At 38.3% G+C, this 22783-nt stretch overlaps 1 protein-coding gene across 1 annotated transcript in view; it reads right to left on the bottom strand.

Annotated features, from left to right (window-relative positions):
• LOC137129022 (calsyntenin-2-like) overlaps window positions 1–22783 on the bottom strand; it is a 203302-nt gene that overhangs the window by 21147 nt on the left and 159372 nt on the right. Inside the window, exon 9 of the mRNA XM_067507802.1 lies at window positions 2569–2731. Coding sequence (XP_067363903.1) covers window positions 2569–2731 — 163 coding nt within the window. The remainder of the gene's footprint in view (window positions 1–2568; window positions 2732–22783) is intronic.

Below are 22783 nucleotides of genomic sequence, written 5' to 3'. Positions count from 1 at the left end.
TATATACTTAGTCCCACCCTGACAGATGTTATCAATTTAAGCCACGCCAAGAGAAACCATTTAGGGTCCCCAGACAGATGATAAAATAAGAAGCATTGGAGAGGGGATTTCCGAGATGATGCGGAACCATACTGATATGGGTAATAAAACTACTGATCATCCCACTTTAGTGAGGCTGGTTTTTATGTGGTGTCAGCTCTCTTTGCGCTATAGATCTTCACTCTCCTCTTTACTCTGATTTCTTTGCTTCATTTCCAAAAGAGCAACACATGTGACTGAAGAGGCTGGTGTGAGCTGGAAATGGGATCATTACTTAAATGTATGTTGGAGGTTCACGCCCCGCTCTTCCCGACCGCATGTTTAAGTGTCCCTGGTCAAGGCACTGAACAACTCATCCCCAGCTGCACAGTGCCGGTCCCAAGCCCGGTAGAAATTGGGGAGGGTTGCATCAGGAAGGGCATCGGGCGTAAAAACAAACAAACTGTACCACATCAATATGCGGATAAATGATCCGCTGTGTCACAGAATAAACAGAAAGTACAAAAAAAAAAAAAAAACAGTGTAATTGTGACAGTCTCTCACTTAGCTGTGTGATATATAGTTCATGCACCCATATCAGTGCCCATACCAATTCATTATACTGTGCATACTGTAGACAGATATTTATGTTTCAGCTTGTGTCTTTGTAATCATCAACACTTCTTACATGCTTCCTGCTGTGGTGAGGAGAAACAGGAAGGCTGAGCAGCAGTGTGTGATTACACAGCTGAAGAAAAATAAGTATGACACAAAATGAGTGTGTTGCTCTCTGCTGCCTGACTGTTACACACTTGTGAACAAGAACACACTCTGCCAGGTCAAAGGGTAAACATAGGCTGACTGTGTGAAAACTGCACTGCAAGCACTTGCTCCCTGAGGTGACTGAAAAAGGATGGCTGGTTGCAACCCTTCTATTAGAAAATAGAAGAGAATGAAAATGTTCACATGCACACTTTGTAGAAAGAGAATCTGATGTTTTGTTGTTGCAGGGAATTGCAATGACAAGTGGCTCTTATTTTATTAAGGATTAATATTATGTAGCAGTTTTCAAGTAGGGCTAATAATGTATATAGGCAACAAACAGATGTTTCAAGATTAGTTTTAAATACCATATCACATGCAGTGTCTAGGATTTAGTGGAATCTAGCAGTGACACTGCAGTCTGCGTTAATTCTAACACCCCCCACACCCATAAGTTTACAATGTCCACTAAGGTCAATCTGGGTTTAACATATGTTATTTATAGAGGTGATGGAGAAAAATCACCATGCATAAAGGAAGACAGCCCAGTTTGACTGTGTCTTATGGCAGATTGGTCCATTGTAGTCCAATGTGCTATCTAGCTGTGGCCAAAGTACTCCTATACATCATTCTGATTGCAAGCAAAGACAGTTACAGCAAATACATTGTGCAAAATAGAAACTAATTATAAGCACTCAATTATGATGGATTTGCTACCTCCTTACATTGACTACAGACATCTGCCATTTAACTTGCTTATTGTGATTAACATTATCATTACTGTTACTCATTTCTCCGTAGAACACTACAAATCTTACACACTGCATCTTTAAAGACAAGACTTTCATCAAACGGGAATAATTTGCATCCCACATCAACAAAGTAACAACGTTAGGAAGAGCAAAGTAATCCAGAAAGGTAAGAGGTGATCCCACTACTGCAATTAAAGTTTAAGTTAAAGATAAGTGTTAAAGATTATATAAATGAGTTCATCTTTGTGACATGTATTGCTATACACCTAAAGGCCAGTACTTTGAAGAGGCGAATTGCCCTAGCTAATGGCTTATGTTAAGATTTTAGTATCACCTTTACAATGCTTTACTGAGGCTTATCCCCTAACTAGAAAAGCAGAAATAGACTCACACACTCTCCTATTCAAGGCCAATTTAATCCTCCTAAAGGCTCACAGTGTTAAATGAAAGAAACAGTAGGAGTGGTGGGACTCCACTGTGGATGAAAGCAGCACAAGATGACCTGTTCCTGCTCCCGCACAGAAAGATACGTAGACATTTTATCTGAGGCTAAGCATCACTGAGCAGTCTCATTTGGGCTATCAAATCAACAATATGCGGTACTGTGTAAAAAAGTGCCCTTTCTTCTACCCTTGTGCAATTACTGGCAGCTATCCGTTTAGAGGACAGTTTAATTGTACGCCTTGATTCAGACTGGTTCAATCGTTTGTCAAAGGCACACTAAGTGCTCTTCTTAATTACATTGTTCATTCAAGGCAAAAGAACATGTTCAGCTCTCAATGACTCCCTTAGTAATAATACTACAGAGAGTATTATTCATATTCTGAACTTGCTCGCAGATAAAAATGGTATTCAATCAGCAGAATGGCCAAACTGGCCATTTTTACTGTGACTTAAATTAAAACTTTTGTTTCAGTAAAATGCTCTCATAATTAGCTACAGAATGAAAAAATTCTATTAGAGAGCAGTGACTGAATATCTTCACTTATACTTACTATACATTGGTATTATCACAGTAGGCATCATCACAACTCACCTTGCCAGCAGGCACCAACTGTCAGCTGCACATCGATCTGTGAGGGATGGATGGGCCAGTCGTCTGTCACCAGGTAGGGGTCATAAGTCACTCCATCCACGTACAGCGTCACCACAGGGAACTCTACATTGATTACGTAGTAATGCCACTCCTTGTCACAGATCTGAGGATGACGCAGAGAAAAGTAAAGTCCTAACATATTCTTTGTGTTCCTTAGCTCAGCTTATTACAAAGTCATGTTTAATTGGGCAAAAAAAGTCGTACTGTATGTTCGCTGCATGTGTACACATTTAAATGTCTCATACTGTATTACCTAGGCGGTGGTGTGTGTCCTTTTGAATTGGTTTAGTGCTTGAACTAAAACATAAAGTTCTTCTCTACTTTCGTTCATGGTTTGGTAAAACTTTATAGATTTCCAACACATTACACGAGGGTGAGTGGCAATACAGGATTTTGTCACTATAGGAATTTAAAATATTGTGACTTAACCACTTGGTGCACTTGCTTGCACTTAAGAAAATGAAATGGACTTGTTTAGACTTCTGGCGGCTACTTTGTGGTAGTTTCAGTTTCTTTGGATGAAGCTGTTTTCAAAGAATCATCAATCCTTGTAATGATCTCTTCTTTCATCCAGCCACTTTGCTATTACTGTCTGAAGTCATTGTCAAACAGATTAGAAACCTGCTAATGCATATACTCGGTAGATAAATCTGTATCCTCCAGGAGAAATTTAACTGAGGAAACCAGTTTTTTCATTTAGTTGACATTTAAGAAATTAACATTAATTGTTTTTTTACAATCTTGATTAAATTATATGTCTTTAGCTGGGGTCCTTCAATTAGTCTAGTGTGTTAAAGAGGTTACACATAAAAAGTCACCATTAGTGCCATTATTCCATCATTGTTTACTGCCTCAAAAGTGCATGTACCTCTTAAATAGCATGTTAAAGTAATGTTTTTAAAGAAATAATGTATTCCTGAAGTGGTGTCACCTTTTCAACAACCCAAAATTTCTGGGTCATAAAACATTGAGTATACGAGGACAAAACAGGCAGTAAAAAATAGTTTAGGTTTAGTTAGGTTTCTGCAGTGGAAATGTCCTAACAGAGAGATGATTAGTTGGCATTGAATAAAAATAAGATTATTGAAACAACATGATTAAAGAGCAGAGGTCACCTGAATACTTCACCCTTACACACACACACACACACACACACACACACACACACACACACACACACACACACACACACACACACACACACACACACACACACACACACAAAAGACAATGTCTCAGGCAGTCTGAGTCTGTCTCTGGTCACAACAACATTTCTCACTGAACCAGAAGATGACGGAAACAAAATAAGCAAACACCCACATGCAGCTCACCCAATAACAGAGTTTGTTTTTTGACAGGAGGTCCCTAAATAATTTCTCAGCATGACCCCTATATTCTGTTATTCCTCTTTCCATGCACTTTATTTTGTCGTGTAGATTCTTTTAAAGAAAATTAACAACAATTAGTTGTTAAGTAGTAGTTGTTAAGTAGTATTTTTAGCAGATGTGCTTTTTATTCCTCGTTACCAAAAAATAATGCAAGATACAATTCAGAAATCAAGCATCTTGTCCCATTGGGGAGGAAAGAGTTTTTTTTTTTTATTACAGCTCCACTTTGTGATTCATGGTGAAAAACAAAAACAAAAACAGCTGTATTATTTATTTATTAATTCTTAGTCTAAAACAGAACGATTCTCTCTGTATTTAACAGTCCAAAATGCATTATTGCTTTATCTAGTTAACCCCTTTTGAAAAATGCTTGACTGTACCACTCTTCAGCATACTTGACCATGTTCGCCTGCTTTGCTGTGCATTTTAATTAATTGCAGAAGCCCACTCGTGCCAGTCTGTGTGTGTCTAAGTATATTTGTCTCTCCCTTCCATTTCTCTGCTTTAGGCAATGCTTTACCTGAGTAGTGCTAACACTCAGCATGCCCATGCTTCACCTCCTCCTCTCAGCTCCTCTGATATAACCTGGGAAAGCCTTTGAACACTTAGCCTTGGGTAACCTCTCTCTAATGAAGAGTGCTCTGCAGCCTGCTTATTAACACTGGGCTTGTGCAGCAGATGGGGCGTCTAATCAATTCGGTTCATTTTCACTGTTACTGAGGTGCAAGATACAACATCTGGCCTATTGCTGATCATGCTGCACAGCTGCTTCACAAATATGCAGCATGGCAATGTGCTGCGCTGGCGCTTAGAATCAATAGGGGGATAATCTTATTGTGGGTTTGATGGTGCTGCAGATGAAACTGATGCTGAAAGGATTGATTTTGAGTCAACAGTTAGGGTGTAAGGATGTACAAACAAAAAATGGCTCTACACCTGCAATTTCTAGGCATTTTGTATCATGATTTTAATTATGAATATTGAATCTATATATGCGTTGTCTCATGCTCTTTACAATCTGGTTACATCACATTACCCACACACACACACGCGCACTCTGACATTTACACAAGCAGGAGTTTCCCTCCCATGCTTCTATCATTCCTATCATGTTTTTGCTGTTCAGTATTTCAAAGAGCACTCGGGCCCATATGGGATCTGAGTGCCTAATGGGTGACTTCCTCGCGCAGGCTTCAAAGGGGAGACGACGCAGTGCTCAGACCCAAGAGGAGGCTGCCTCTGCCGGATCGGGGTGTAAGTTGGAGATCCCTCTCAGGGGTAGAAGTGGGAGTAAATAATGTAGTCAAACACGTCAATACTACTTTGGAAAACAGAGAAGGTGAAGAGGAAAAGACAATTTGGATGACAATATTTTTAATAAAGCTCAGTGGTGCATTATGTTGTTAAAAAATTCTCAAACAGTTAGTTAGAAAGAAAAAGCTTTTATAACTTGTAAAGCCTAAAATGCATCTAAACCAACAACCAATCAACATATGTCAATGAAACTCTTTACCTAAAGCCCAACTAATTGTTACTGCACAGTGGCTGCAAACACTAAAGGTCCTGTGGCACTTTTAAAGATGTACAGTAGCACATCTGCATAAATATGTATACTATAACAAGCCACTTGAGCTACATTGTATGGCTGCAACATTTCAAAACAATCAAATAAAAATACCCCCTTGAGTGAAACAGAGCTATGAGTGGTTTGAGAATTTTACATAGATGACATTATTTCACCATAAAACATAATGATTATTATATTTGGTATAAATTGATGATGTATTTCTATAGAAAAAACTAACTTTAAATGGCCACCTTTCAAGCTTACAGGGTGTACAGTACTTGATACAAGCAGGATACGTTTGGAGTATCACTTTAGGCTAAGAGCTGAGTTACTTTGCTAACGTAAAATCAATGAGCCCTTGACAAAGTAAGAGTGGTAATGAGATTGTTGCAAGATTTCTTGTCACAATGTCATCTTGCAAAAACCATTAGCAGTTGGGGCTGGCAGTAGCCTTAGGTTGTGTTTAGACAGAAAACAGCACAGTGTGAGGAAATGCGTCTCCTTTACTCAGTTCAATAAGGCCAGTGCATTGGCAGGGAGGCTGATGCAGAGGTCTCTGGCAAAACAACGTGTTAATTTGGCTAATTTTTTTGCTACAAGGCAGTGTGTCATCAATCAGAAGAACTGTCCTGTTAAATCTAATTTGTACAAGCGAACATCTCTAGCTGATTAACTTGAAATGTGAACATGCTACTTGTTTACCTCAAGATTGTCAGAGTGGAGAATAAAATCATTGGAAGATTGCCACTGATAACTTTCCAGAGTTGTAAAATGTGAATTCTTTATATACTGCTGCACAGTGTTTTGGTGTCAGGTGGGTCTTCACCCTTCCTAAATTGAATTTCATTGTCACACTAGAGGCGGAAAAACATACTGTATCCATATTACACAAATAGTTTTCTGTATGTCTGGCAGCAATACTGTTTTGTTTTAGTGTAATGTGTTTACAGCCTCATAGGGCTTCTGTCGTGGCTATTAAGCACTCACTCATAGATGCTTCAATCTAATTTTATATTACTGGAAATCTAGTAACAATTTTTAATACAGCCTGCAATTTACATCATCATTCTGATACTTAAATATCAGGGGGAGAAAATACGGCTGCAGAAAGAAGGGGGTTACCATTAGGGCATTGGGTACTGTTCTCAAATGCACATCAATGAGACGTGTCTATTTTCACTTGCAAAGAAAAACTGTAATAAAGTAATGTAATAATATAACATAAATGTAGGTAGATCATTCATGGCAAACCTTTAATGACAAATAAGCAACTGCTTCATTATAAATGTGTTTTGTTAAAGCAGTAAGAATGAGATTAACAGGCTATAATGTAATGTGTGGCCATTTCACACTTTCATAATCCAATAACATTGTTGTTAACAACAGTATAACATTCTGTTGGCCATTATTGTGCTCAATAATTACGTAAATACATTCATTTATACAAGGAAATTACACAATACTGTAGCTTTGCAGCACACGTTGTCACACAGTTACTGGCAGCTGTTTCACTCCAAGCTTGGCATGGAAACAAATCCCAAACATTATGAAGAACTTAGCTTGGATAATTAAGGGAAGCTTTAAATTTGAAGGAGAACTTTACCTTTTACAATATAAAGAAATGCTTTATTGTTCAGTCAGAGGAGATCCCACAAAAGTTGGACATTTTATTAAAAAAAGTGATTAAAGCTTGAAAGAACAGGTGCACTGCTATGCATGGGAAGATGCCAGCTGGACACAGCATGTGTGTAGAGGGGTGAAATGAGTTTCTGTTACAAAAACCTCAGCACTGGAAATAATTCAAAGGACCCTCCACTTTAACGCAAGCTCAAAGCTCAACACCACTGAATAAAGCCACAGGACACTGCAAGTGTGTGTATAATTATATATGGGTGTATGTGTGTGTTGTGTGAGAAAGACTGAGAAAGTGATTCTGCAAGGATACACCACTTGTAATAACACCCACCCACCAGGAGTCAGACTTACATGAATGCACAGACTTCATTCTGGCACAATTAAGTGTCAACTTCGAAAACTTCAAAGTCAGAGTTAAAGTTTAGGAGAACAGCTCTGGTTCGCCTTGCTTATGAAAGCCAAGCAAAAAAGTTTTGTAATTCCCGATGCCTCTACTTTCCTGTATCTCTGCCTGATGCAAATTGACAAAGGGAAGGAATGAATGAAATAAATAAGCACAAACAAAGGAGAGGGAGGACGTGAAACAACCAGAGGACAAAGAAAAGAAAGAGAGTGAAGGAGGTAGAGAACAGAAACATCACAGATCAAAGATCCTTTATCATCTCTTGGGGCACTCGCTGCTAGAAAATAAAACTGCTATCTGCCCCTCTCTATGTTGCTCTCTTTCTCTCTCTCCAGTTTATTGGCTCTTCTTTTCTTCTTTGCCGGTTTCTCCATCAGAACCTGTATGCGAGATTTGTTGCCTTAAGTCCTTCTGAGTTGAAAGTGTTTAAGGGATCTGTCACCCAGCCCACCCTTCTAATTTCAAACAAGAGATGAAGGAACGAGATAGAGGATGAAAAGAGAGGATGTGATTTAAGATCTGAAGGGGGCAGGGGCAAAAAGATGACAGCGAGGGAAGGAGGTAGGGCAGAGATAAATGAAAGAGGTGGAAAAGAGAGGAGGAGTGTTTAAAAAAAAGCTGTTAGAGAAAGTGAGAGAGGAAGGAAATATTAGGATGGCTTTATTATTTGCTACACCATCTTTACTAACAAAAAATAAGTAAGAAAAAGAAAGAAAGAGAGCAATATATTGTCACAGAAATAGTATGCTGAGAATTCTAAGACCATTCTCATATATGTATGCTAAATTAAAAGGCAGCTTAGCTTGCTTCAAAAAATTAATATACCGTAGTTTTTTCTAAAGGTTAAAATTCTTCCTGGTAGCACTTTAAAAGCTTTTTCTAGCATCATGTTTACAATATGATGTTGATCTAGTATGAATATCCTCATCCCTCCTTAAGTAACGATGCAAATAAGGTGTATTTCATTGTTATGATTTTAAAATATATCAAAGTTAATGTTTTTCATTCAGGTTTGTAAACTTTCATTATGCGTCACTAAGTCAACTGGTAATGCTTGAGGCACCCTCACAATTGACAGTCATTTGTCAATGCCAGAAAACTGTGACCAATATTAGAAATGGAGGATATAGACTGTGAGCACTGTAGGAGGGAGAGAGACTCTCAATACCCAGGCAACCATTCGGACATATTCCTAAAATGCTCTGTTCTGACACAAAATAGCAAAAACCTTTACATTATAAGAAATCAGTTAACATTTTATTAGTTTGAAGGATTTATAAGAAAACCTCTTTGCTTCCATGACATCACTGGTCAACTGTGAAATATTGACAGTTAGTTTGAGTGGTGATCACTGGTTTTATCACAATACATGTAACTACAGTACTAAATTTAAATATTTTAGGTTTTACAAAAATATAATTTTATACGGTTGTTTCATCAGGGCAGCACAGTCAAGGACTGGTTAGTGCTGCCGCGATACAGTTACAGGGTCCCTATGTCACATCCACCGGCCTCTCACTTGTAGGTGTAAATGTTATTGAATGGTTTTCTCTCTGTGTATTTCCCACTGAGATAGATCTATCCAGGGTGTACTGTGCCTCTCGCCCAATGACAGCTGGTGTAGGCTCAACCCTGGACAGCGTAAGCGGTTAAGATAATAGATGGATGGATGGGTTGCTGCATCACATTGTACAGGTGTCCCTAAAGAAATGGTTAGTCATGTCTGAATGACCAGACAAAGGCAGCAATGGCACAAACAAACATGAGGTTGTTTTTAATTTTCATTGTGGACATTGGAACAGGAATTAGGAGAAAGCGGTAAAGTAGAGGAGGTAAAAGAAGTGAAGGGAGGGTGCTGAGAGGGGAAAAAGTCCATAGGGCCTCCACGAGGAAGGATCCACAACAAAGATTGATGAGCATTGGAAACAAGGTGACTTTATGGAGAGGTTGGTAGGCGGAGCCAGGGAAGGAATGGAAAACTTACTACTGAGGCAAAGTGAAAGCAGAGGTGAGAAGGAATTGGATCAGTTGGGAGAACTGGTAGATAAGGTACTAAATGAACCTGGATGTGATCACTTTATGGCAAAGGAGACAAAATCTTTGTCGAGGTTCAGTGCAATAATGCTTTTATATGTAAAAGCAGTAGAACTATGCACAATTTAATGCAAAAGAAAAAAAAAAGGAAAAAGAAGTTTAATAGTCCTGCTGAATTAGTCAAAGCAGGTGCTGTTTGGAGATGTAAGATGTTCCTGTTATATTAAAAGTTTTCTGTAGGCCTTCTAGTTTATTTAGCCCCAAACAATATGATATATACTCTCACTGGCCACTAATCCAATACAGCAGCTCTGCCATGCGTTCTACTTTTGCAATGGTTTACCTTCTCAGTTTTTAGGTTGAAACTGTCCAAGAGGTGATAATTCTACTCTAGTTTATTATTGAGGTCCAAGTGGTTAGTGGATTCTCAGAAGAGGTGGTTCTAAAGTTTTGGCAACACACTTGGTAACACACTACTGGCTCATGCTTTATTTTTACCATATTGATGTGAGTGGTGGAAACCATACCAAACTCAGCAAGAAAGCAACGATGGAAATATACTGTGGATATCAACAACTGTGTGTACAAACAGTAATAACAGGACCATAAACACATAGCTATTACTACAGAGCTGTACTAGAGTCCATAGGGAATGGGACATCCCTTAGTCCATTAGTAGAAAGCAGGGCCACATTTAGAAAAACATATGCAAACATTCAAAGATTTTTGTAACAGCTGCAGACAGGCATACGCTAACATGTGATTGTACAAAGTACATAAAACTCAGACATTGTGTTACAAATTGTTGTCTGACAGCTCAATGAATGTGAATATCATTAAAGCAACAGCTCTTATGCAGGCCCATTTGTCTAACCTCAGAAAAACTAGGCCTCCAGATTCATTAGCAGAAGAGCTGTTTGCTAACACATAATTGCCATAAATCATCATCGGCTCTGTGTCAACATGGAAACCATCATCATGTCAATTGTAAGTATCCAGAATTGGGTGTCTGAGAACCTATAATTACAAAAATAGAAGAAACAATTAAAAGTGAGCGATAGTGGAAACTGTTTCTGGTTTGTGTATGTGTCTGTGTGTAGAGGATGTCCTGTTTATGTATATGTGTGTGAACTACTTGAAGGTGACTATGAATTACCGGCTGGCAAAAGTGACTAATTAGGGTAGCAATTATACAGCCGCTCCCGGCAGAGACTAGGAGTCAACAGCCAAATGACCTCTTCACAAGCCAATAATGGGCCACAGGCACATATACGTGCGTACACACACACACACACACACACACACACAATAATATTTAATGGGTTTTTAGGCTGCATGCTCATTGGAGTGACACTGATCACATTGATGAGTGTTTCGAGTGGATCTGTGGTGTAATATTCATACAGATTCATGTGTACAGTATGCAATGTTCTACTGTAGGTGGTCATCAAACCTGTGCAGTACATTTGTTTTTTGGATACTGATTTCCGTGCTGCTCATCCAGATAACCTTTACACTGATCAGTGACTTTCCACAAATCAACGTCAAAAATGTGAAAATGAAGCCACACAATCTGGGGACTGGAGACCGGAAGGGTTGAACTTTTTACCCACTGTGATGCACATCTGTTTTCTACCCAAACATAGCTATTTTTATTCTGTCTGTGAGAATTTACAGTGCCACAATAAGGTAAATAATAATTATAATGTAATTTGAAATAGACTTGTGCTCTTTATTGGGCTGAAACCAGGTTTATATACAAAACAGATAAGGACACAACTGTTTAATGCTACATTTGAGAAATAAAGAATGGGGAAAATGTAATACTGAAAACATAAATGTATTCAAAAAATAGTTATTTCACTTTTAACTGGTGTTTTGGTCAAAATAATCCCCACACCAGTGTTAGCACGTACACAGTTTTTTTCCTTTAGTTTTCTGGTTGTCTGAAAAAATGTCTCTTCAAAATTTGTTAGTGCTACTTTTGAGAACAATTTGGCCCAAATAAGATTTTTTGGTGATCCAAGGATCCCCAAAGTATTTTGCTTTGGGTCTGTTGGCACAGAGAGACTATTGAGTTACAGAAATGCGGATTACCATATTTCACCACTGCATCTGTGCATCTGCACAAAATCTAGCTTTGCTGTAGCTTCAACTGTGAATTAGCACTGTATCAGTGTTTAGAGTTTGTGCATAGGTACTGATATAATTGGACAGGTGGTAAACAGACAGTTCCTATATTGGGTATTTTTTGATCCGAATTGTGGCTGGATTTGTGAACGGAGGGGTTATATTTATGTATTAGAGGCTGATAGTAAGGATAAAACTGTGTAAACATGTGTGACTGAATATGAGACAAACGTTTTTTCTGTCCATACAGTATCACCTCCTCATTTGCAATGTGTCCCTGTGTGGAGTGAAAAGATGCAAACCTACTGCAACATTTAGGTCTGTTGCTACAGTGCCTCAAAATCAAATCAGACTTCTGATCTCTGAGTTGGAGCTTTGAAATAGGGCCAAACAGGTGTGCACTAAAAGTTTAACCTGCGGCTGGTTGTACAGTAAGTGCAGGGTTTTAACTGAAATGTGTATGTAGATAAAGCCAGGCCTGTGAAGGCTGATAATCTGGAGAGTGTATTCAAAGTAATCACACATAGAGGTTGCATTTAGGGCAAAACAATCAAAGTCAATGCAATGTTTTGATTAAACAATGGACATGAAAGGCAGGGCTACTTCTTCCAACAGTAAGAAGTCCTGCGTCACATCAGTTTAACACATCAAGATCGTAGAACTTCAGTCAGCCTGATCTGGACATATCTGCACTTTTAAATACTGCAGGGAGGAGTAGTACAGCTAGAAAAAGTGAGCTGAAAAGAGCAGTAAGTAACAAGCTCTTGCAGTGGTTTGTGACTAGCACAACTCCAACAAGTCAAGGTAACAGATGTACCATGAAGTACAGTGTAACACAACATGGCTTGCCGTGTTCAGTTCCCCAACAATGGAAATTCCAATTAGTTAGAAGAAAGACCAGAAAAAGGTCTTTGACTCCCTGTGTAGCTGCATGATGAAGCTAAGTGTTGCAGGTGCGTGTACAGAACGTGCGTGGGAGTTGTGAAGCATTGTCACCACCTTGCAGAATGACTGTGGGAAAAGTGTTTAAAATGGCTATTTTGTTTTGGATGTATTCAAGAAAGTACGGGACATGGACGATCAAAATAAAAAGCATGCATGTTGTTTTTATACACTTTTTGTAGGCCTAAATACTGTTAAGGGCAGCTACTGCACCTGCTTTAAGTTACTTCCTTTGTGGGTTGGTGGTGGGCAGCAGCAAGTGCAAGCATCTTAGTATGTGGGTGGGAAAAGTGCTGATCTTGTAGGCCCTGGATTTATTATTAATGCTTTGGTTGTTGCATCAGGCACAATGAGTCACTATTTCCTGGAGCCACAGTGTTTGGTGGCTGCTGCATAATTGTATGTGCTACATAAATGCAGCAGGAGATGTCGCAGTGACATTGAGGGAACCTGGACATCTGGGGGAGGGAGAAGAGTCGGGTAACAGGGGCGAAGAGAGATAAGAGAGTGTTAAACATCAGCCACTTCAGCAAAGTACAACAACAAAGAGTAAAACACTATCATATTGGTTTAAACGATGAGTACAAACCCACAGTAGTGAAAGTTGCCACAGCCCTTTAGCAGGGCAGTGGAAGGAGACAGAATGGGGAGAATCATCTTGTGAGTTCGCCTACTGACTCACTATATCCATCACACGCCTCCTCTTGATTACCTAAACCCTGACAACATGTGCACCTCCGATACTCCTACGCCAAATTTACCAGCTCTCTACCAGGCTCTCTCCACCTCTCCTTCACTATATCTTTTTCCATTCATCTCCCTTTCTCATCCTTATCTATTACCACACTTAAGGTCAGGGTGGGATGTGCGCAATAAATCTTCACAGCAGATTCTGACAGCCACCCTCCATCCAGGAAGTGCTTTAGCCAGTCGGAGTCAAGAGCTGCACTGCACATACGCTTTCCTTTTAAAAAACTATTTGGGTAGGCAGAAGGTGCAGCAGGAGAGTTTGGAGAGTGTTATTTGGCCAGAAAGTAAGACAAATTGGTGGAAAAAAACCTAAGAAAGTAAGAGGGAGGAAAGGGCGAAGGGTAAAGGGACATATTCACTGGAAGAAGAGGGGATTCAGCGAACCCACTTTGTCGAGATTAATATGATGAATGGTACATAACAGTAGCTTTTACTGCACTGTTATTTTCTTTTATTTGGCTTTTGTGCTCCCTTTTACCACAAAGTGATATCATAGGTCGGCGGTTTCTCAGAATCTCACACACAAACACCTACGCACATACTGAGGGCATGAAAAGAGCACAACTGCTGCACAGTGCAGGGGGGCTGCTGTACACAAACTACACACAAAAGACCTACACACTACTCAGTGACACAATAATATATAAAATTCTACTGCACACAAATCTTTTTATCATTACCCACATACACACACACAAACACTCACACTGAATTTCCACATTCAGAATTACTTTGCTTTGTCTGTGACACATATCCATCAGTTATTCATTTGCCTCCATAATGACTGAACTCCTGCACTGTTAATAAAATCCCAGGTTAAAATCAGCAGTCAGATTTTATTAGAAAGTATTTTGGTTACAAACTCTTTTTCCAAAAAAAGATGGCACCTTTTTAAAATTCACTAAAAACTGAAATCTGTAATTTGTGTTTGTTTGCTCGAAGGTTAAGGCACATCTAACAGTTGTGTCTGAACTTTTCCTTTTACGCATTAAAATTTTACAACTAAATTTTACAATTAACATGCTCGTTTTGGAATAATCCTGAACGGTATGTCTTTTATATTTTCTAAACATTTCAGTTTCATTTTGTCTTCTTTGTATGGAAACTGTTTCCTATAGACATCAAATGAAAGTAATCATTTTTAGGACTTTGCTGCATATAATTTGCATGTAATTACTACTTGAAGTTGACTGACTTTCTCCACTGCTCATTTTAGACTTATCACAAGTGGATTGAGCCTTGTTTTCATCTTTTCTCAAAACACACACCAAACCTTTATGCCTATCGGCACATCACAGAGCTCTGTTGTGCGCAAATACACTACAGTGTGAACACACACACACACACACACACACACACACACGGTCAGCATCAGCAAGGTAATAAAAGCCATTGCTCCTCCACCCTGTCATTTAGTGGCCTCTCTAGCATGGTTTCCATCGCCTATCTAGGACCTATCGTACTTCCTACTCTCATAAAGCGGAAGGCAATATTATCCAGGCAGGATGAGATGTGAACAAAATAAAAATGATGGAAAACTGCATGAAACTGGGTTTTGGAAAGTGTGTTTGTAATAAAGGATGATTTCATTTGAGAGGCAGACTGTGACAGTCGAGGTTGAAAGACACGTCGGCACAATATGATAAGATAATGTCCGTGATAAACGAGTGATATGATACTGAGAGAATTGCAATGGCAAAAATTACTGCTCCAGTTACACTTACTAAATTATTAGTTTGCATATTATTATGGCAGCGTATAGTTTATTGCTCCTCTATGTGTGTACTGCCTAACAAATACAGAAGACAAATTGTGTCAACTGTTTATTTCTTCCAGTGACCCCCCTCTAATATGGAATAAATTTGCATGTCTGTCCCAGTGGAAAGACGTCAGTTATTTCTTTTGGTGCCTTCATCCTCATCTTCCATCTCTTCACCTATTTTTCTCTTTCAATCCCTGTCCCCTGAGTGGTTTCTCTCTTTCACCTAAACTGTCAATCCCGTCTTTCATTCCATTATTTGCCCTGTCCTTTATTCTTTCATCTTTCTGTGATTATTGATTCCTGCTGTCAATAAGATCCTCCTCTTGAATACAAACAATGTCATTTGCATGGCTCCAAATCAATATTAAATAATCCACAAAACCTTACTCTTTTATTCAAAGTGAACCCTCCGTTTTAATATGAATATGTCCTGTATGGGTTAGATCTGGGGTAGAAGTAACAAGTTACATTTACATTTGTTACTGGAACAAAGTAAGTTTTTGTGTAATTGTTCTTCTTGGAGTATTTTTTGTAATGTTATCTTCATTACACATTTATGATTGGTCCATTTGATCTGTTTACCTCAGTTAGTTCAGTGGTCACACAGACCATCTCCACAGATCTCTGGTTTCTTTTCTGCCTTGCAGTAATTTTAAAAAAGTAATTGCTGTTCAACATCTATTAGCTCACAGTGGCATAGGCCAATTACTTAGCCTATGGCAAAGCCTTTGGATATATTTGATGCACAATTTTCTTTAACTTACTTCTAAAACTTGTTCAGTTTTGTAAAAATCCCAAACAATCACTATCCTTATGGGTAAGTGAGAAGACATGGGCACTGTAATAAAAATTGTATTTCAGAGGGATTATGACACAGAATAAGTGTCTGCTCCACTTGATTTAAGTTTAGCGGCAGAGTGCCATGCACCATTATGTACAAAGGCTGCTGTCTTCCTCACTCCTTAGGTGCTGTTGTACACTGGTCACAGTCTTTGTGGTTACAAGCGTGAAATTTTAGCTTTAAGCTGTGTAAGCAGTGAGCTCTTAGAGCTGACCCATAGCTAGCTGGTGTCTCTAGACATACACGCCTCAAAAAAAATCTAGGAAGTGTAAAATTGTGTGAGCATGCATGTGGGCAGGTGTAGTGATGAAACAACAATCACGGTTAAAAAACAAAACAAACAATAAGGACAATGCTTCAAAATCCTTCTATTTAGTGTGTGTGTGTGCCCAGCATGCTGTTTGGAGCCAACGGCTGCAGCAGAGCTCTAAATTTAGCAGGCTCTTTAGTAGGAGTCATCTATCATTCAACATGACCCTTCCCATGAGGAGAGAAATGATGTGTGTGAGTGTGTGTTACAGGAAGAGGGTAAAAAAGGAAAACAGATCAGGTAAAACACAGACAGACTGCCTGAATGTTTCCATTGGGCTTTTTGGGAATTCTTTCAATTGTCTAAGATACAGTTAGTATCAATGTAAAATGCAATGTAAATGCATTCGACAGCTGTCAAATTTATGATAAAAAAAAAAAGGACACGGATTACACACATACCCAGTCACACACACGGACTCTTCTCAAAGGCAAACATTTAGAAAAAATATTTAATGCCATTCTTCTTGTCCTGTAAAATGGCATATTAGTGGGTCAAATTTGCACCAGTGTCTTCTGCACATCAATTTGATGCCATCTGGAGAGGTTGGAACCTGAGAGTCGGCCAGTGTGTTACTTCAGATTTTACTATTCCTCTTAAAGAAATAGATGTTGGGCAGAACTCCACCATGGTCTTGCAAACAACACCATTTTTCCTGACTTCATAATGAAGACAACGTAATTCCATATCCTCATCAGCTACTATGGTCCCAAAACACCCTGTAGTTCACTAACAAGTAGTTTCTGATGACAGTAGTCTATAGCAGCACATCAGCAATTTGAAAATGCCAGATGCTCAGCGTTTTTCAGATTGTGCTCGGGAGATGTTTGTTTTGACAATAATTCTGGATCAGTTTTGGGCACTTTCCAAGTGCCCCCCCCAAAAAAACCCCAAAACAAAACAAAACAAAAACCCAGTCTCCATCTTTTATTGTCACAACTAAGATTACATTTTGGCATTGTTCATGTGCACACTGAATTTGAGAGCACACTTTGAAGTTTTCTTGTTAGATTTACACCCACACATGACATTGGGTAAGGGAGCATATAAATCAATTGTGACAGACAAGAGTGCTTAAATTGGTTTAAAAAGCTTTTAGAAACTATTTTCACATGCTGGTGCTACAGGCCATGATTCAAATAATTTACATTTCATTTCATGTAGTTTTTCATACTGGAAAACATTGAAATGGGAACAATTGAATCTTTTTTACTCACATTTCAGATGGTAAAAACATACTTATGTTAGTTTCTGGATGTTTTGTAGGTCATTCATTTTAAAATCCCTAGTTCACCTATAAAACTTGGGTGGCATTTGTATCTACCTTGTATTACATTTAACTAACTCCAAACTGATGGCCACAAGGTGAACCGAAAGCAAAGGATACAACAATAGTTTTTTTTTTTTTGCTATTTAAAAATAGTTAAACCAAGTTAAAGTAGTACAAAAAACATTGGCATTTACAACCATTACTTTGTGCAACATCTCTCACAGGGCTGATTAACTTCCAGTAATTAAACAAAGATGACCTCATCTCATTGTTCAACATACAGTGCCTGTAAAAATATTAACCCCGTCGCCAGTTTAATTTTTGTTTAGAAAAATGTTTGACAAACTGAGTAATTGTCAATTTATTTTAGCTTTAGATAAAATGACAACAACAAAATATGCTGCCCTCGAAATGACAATCAAAAAGGAAACAAAAAGGAAAAATATTCTTTCAAAGTGAAAACAGAGGTCTACAAATTAGTCTAAGGTAATTAAAAGTACATAACAGAAACATGTTTGCATACATATTTACGTCCTTTTAAGTAACTGACCTACAGTAAATAATCCTTAGTGAAGAAAAGGGGTTTTACAAGTGAAATAATTATTAAAAGAATAGTGTGTAATATTTAGTGCCATTTAGCAGTGAGTTTGAAGACTGAACCCCCAAGCGTTAGAGAGCCTATAGTGTCAATCAGGAGCCATGTTGTCATCTACAGCCACAAATGTCAGTGACAAGAGATTACACTGCCCATGGCTGCTTCACAATAAGAGCTACTCGTTTTTTTAGAAATGGAATGCTTTTAAAGTAAATGAGTAACCAAAAGGAAATAAATGTTTTAACATTACCAATTTCCTAACACTACACCTTAAACAGAATTGACAATGTTTTTATAGGTCTCAGACTCTGGGGGTTTGTGTCCTCTATGAGTATTTCAGCAAATAAATGTGTTAAGTTTGGAGTGCATAAACATTTCTAAATGGAACTCTATCTGATACAGTGGGTCCAGGTCCCTTCACTCGCTCTAAACTATATGGATGGTCACTGATTGAATTTCGTATTTTCACTGCTGTCCACCTGTGAAATCAGGATTTCAGAATTTAACCCCCCTGAGCGTTTGCTTGATTGCTTTGCTGGAAAAATACATATTTTCAATGGGGTAGCCAAAGGTAATGATGTCACTTCCACATTCAATTTAGATTCCTGGTGGAAACATCATTTAGACCTCAATTATCCCAGTTGTTTTTTTCTCCCACTTTCTGCTGCTAAAATGCTCGAGGTGACTTCGCATTGATTTTCTCCTCTCGTCAAAGTCCCTCTGCCCTGTCAGATGAGGACACAATACATGCTTTGTTCCAGCTGTACACAGAGCACTTCCATTGATCTCTCTGCATGGGACACATTATCAAGCTCTGTGGAAAGTGGGAAGCAATGAAACATCACTGACATCTAAAATCTGCTAGCCTCAAACTGAAATTCTGTATTTCATGATTCTATTGGGGCAAACATGAAGCACACCAGCATTTTATGATCCACAGAAAAGAGGCTCAATATTGGGAACATGACAAGAAATGGTCATTCACTTGCCATTTAGGCGTTTGGCAAAACTGAAAGTATAAAATCAGTCTGCACATATCTGAGTGTCTTCACAGAGAAAAAGGCTGATTTACTTTACCTGAAAATAAAAGAAACTTCCAGTCTTTTACACTTGGGACTAATCTTCATGAAGTATTTTCGTTATCTACAAACAACTAGTGTCTCATAGCCAAGATGTAGTCTTTCTGGTTCTGGCTCACATTAAATTGCACTTTATACATTTAGATAAATAATTCTAAACACTGATCTCCCAAAAGTAAACACAGAAATTGAACCAGAGGTTAGCAATTTTAGTTTTAGATTAGCAAGCCAGCTAGTACCTCTGTAGTACCTACTTTCTGCAAGTGAGCAATTTATTTAAATTTAAAGTTACATTTTCAGTATTTCTATATAAAGATGGATGTAAGTCTTAGTCCACAGCAAAGGCGTTATGTTCCCAGGAAGTTGAAAATGTTTGAGCTCTGGTTTAAAATAAAACTGAAACATGTGGTATTAAATGCACTGTTGAAAACATCAAGTAAAATAATTTCCAGTCATTTCCTAAGAGCCAACAAGCTGTCTGACATACATCCTAAATAAAACATGAAAACTCAAGTCTGTAAAGATGCTATCAGCCAGCAACTTCACTAACCATGTTTTGAAAAATAAGTTGTTTTAAAAGATACAACTAAACTTAAATGAGTTTTATTTTTCTGGATCAACAGAATAATAGATTCTCCTTGGCTGTTAAAAAACTAAAGCCTGAGCCTGGGTGTGTGAGTCACTCTTTCAGCTGGAAAATGTCTTGGACACCTGCGTGTGCCTAAGGCTATTTTTTAGACAGGGCGCACCCAATTCAATTTTCTGCATAGTTCTAACACGTGCAGGGTCCTTTTCAGCACTGGCTCATCCAGAAAAAAATAAAAAATAAAAATTAAAGATTGACAGTCTCCTTCTTTACTCAAGCTCAATGCAAAGCTCTTCCATAATGTCAATAAAAACCTCAGGCCTTCTCTCTCAACAATGTACCCAGCACAGACAGCAAAGCTTAAAACACGAAATCACAATCAACACAATAGACCTATGCACAAAAAGCCAAGGTGCCTCAAACTACTACAGATACACTTGTTTAGCAGGTAAAACTAATATCTGTAATTATCTCCTCTCCCTGTTTCAGTTATTATACAGCAGCACGCAAAGGCTGATTGCATTGTATGAGAAATTAATTGGACTTCTGTGATAAACCCATGTAGGCAAAGGAGAAGATTCTTATGTGGTTTCTAGGTTGGAGGTATTCAGAGTTTCATTTTGTTGAAAACACATTAGCAATTGAGGTGGAAGTGGCGACAAGAGGAGGGGAGATAGCAACTTAATGAAAGTTTCCTTTCATGCCCCAGGGTTTCAGAGACAACTGATAATAAGAGGGAGGAAGTTAGGAGAGAGGGTGTGAGAAAGAAAAGAAACTTCAAAAAGGGCTCAGAAAAGACCACAATTTAAAACCTATTGTGTAGCCTGTTACAAAGATGTATGTAGTTCCAGTACAACACACGGTGGTAGTCCCTGGAAACTTTTATTACAGGTAATACAAGAGAAAAAACTCACTAAGTTGAGATCAATATAGATAGGACTATTACTAAGCACTTCCAACTTGGAATTAGCCACCAAATTACATCAAAATTCCACCTGAATGTGCTCACCTAATTTAAAACTTTAAAGGAGGCAAAGGAGGAAACCAACATTATATAAACAAGCTAAAGGAAACATTACATAATAATTCAACCTAACTAGGCCATATCCAGGATTTTAGACTCAATGCTGAGCCCACAAGTCCAAGATCTCCAAATGTACTGCTTACTTGAAATAGTTAGTATTTTATTAATTATATGATTCAGTTAACTAGGGATGGGCCTTTTACATTGCTGAGGTGTGATAAAATCAGACTTTTGAGAAATGAGACTTTTTTTTGTAAGAGTGGCGGGTTTTTAAAAGTAAGAGTAGGTTGCTTAAATGTCTAAAATTGCCTGAAAAAATAACAAGGAAGTGATCTCACTTTCATCATCTATGGTCCTGTATGCTGGTAAAAGAAAAAACACTTTAACACATATATTCTTCAGAGAAAAAAAAAAAAAAAGAATTTGTCTGAAGTATCCTCTTTGTGACAGTAAGTGGAGGGGTTTGTGATAAATGTGGATTCATCTCCAGAAAGCTGATGATGTTTGAAAAGTAACCCTCATAACCCCTTATAAACCACACGGAAAACGAGGAGCTAGATGAGAAAAGTGACTGATACTGTGTGGGGATTCTGTCTAAATTCCTCCAGACGATGCCGCACACACACACACTGTGTGCTATCAGGAGGCTGATGGACAACCACTTTCTCCCCCAAATCAAGACCAGTGATCTGTCTGATTAAATGAGCCTCGGGTCCTGCATCTGGATGTACAGGCTCAGCTGTGTGTCTCTCCCCTGAAGCTAATGTTGTCACTGTGGTGACCTATGTGACCTACTGCATCTGACTTTTGGTCAGCATCCTTGATCAACAAACTGCCGCTGTTTCACAAACCCACACATGCATACAAATCCATGAAGAAACATTTTTTCTCTCTCTGCTTTGCCTTTTTGTTCAAGCATCTCTTAAAAATATTGTGTTTATGAACATGGTATGGTATTTGGTGGATCAGTTGTAGAGCATTGGGTTCGGATGCAAAAGGTCGCAGGTTCGAATCCCACCCCACCAGGTGTGGCCCTGCCTATCCACCAAGGGCAACCTTAGTGGTGGTCCCAAGCCCGGATAAAGATAGGTGGGTTGTGACAGGACGGGCATCCGGTGTTGAAAAAAACATTCACAACATTCTGCTGTGGCGACCGAGCAGAATACCCTTACACTTCTGTACTTCAGTACTCTTATGAAAAGAGGAGGGAAACAGGAAATGAAACTGAACTAAAAAGTTGACAATCTTTTTTTCCTTGTTATACTTATTATAACCACACTTTATCATGACTGATAATTGTGTCATCCTCACATCCAACATTTGCCCCTCATTAAACTCATGATTTTGCCATTCTGACATTACTGTTCATTTGCTGTTCTGCACCACTGCTGTTTATTGTAAACCGCATTTAATTCATCTTTAGATTTTTTTTGTTCTTATTAGTCGATGAATAGGTTTTTTTGCTTTTGGGTTGGTGATGTTCTATTTCTGGGTGTGGTTCTCTTCTTTTTTTGCAGCTATAACAAGTGAAAGCAATTTGCCTGTGATAAATAAAGTTTCTTTGTATAAAGAAATTAAGTTTTTCCTCTAATAATATCGAATCTTATGGTACTCATGCATGGTTTATACTCACTTTGTAAGCTAAGATTTAATGTTTTTAAGACTTTTTTAGGACCTGAAAAAACATACCTTTCTCAGAGCAAAAAAATTGTGGTTTAATCGCTGTTAGTAGTTATTAAGTAGCTGGAGAGTTCTGTGTTAGTTAAGGTTAATTTTTTTTCCTGATTTTAGGAATTATAGTATGTCTATTAAAAAGAAATGCATATTACTTTCTGCATA

The sequence above is a fragment of the Channa argus genome, chromosome 6 (genome assembly GCF_033026475.1).
Source record: "Channa argus isolate prfri chromosome 6, Channa argus male v1.0, whole genome shotgun sequence".
NCBI lineage: Eukaryota > Metazoa > Chordata > Actinopteri > Anabantiformes > Channidae > Channa > Channa argus.
The sequence above is the reverse complement of the archived record's forward strand: the minus strand, read 5'-3'. Positions and strand labels throughout refer to the sequence as shown.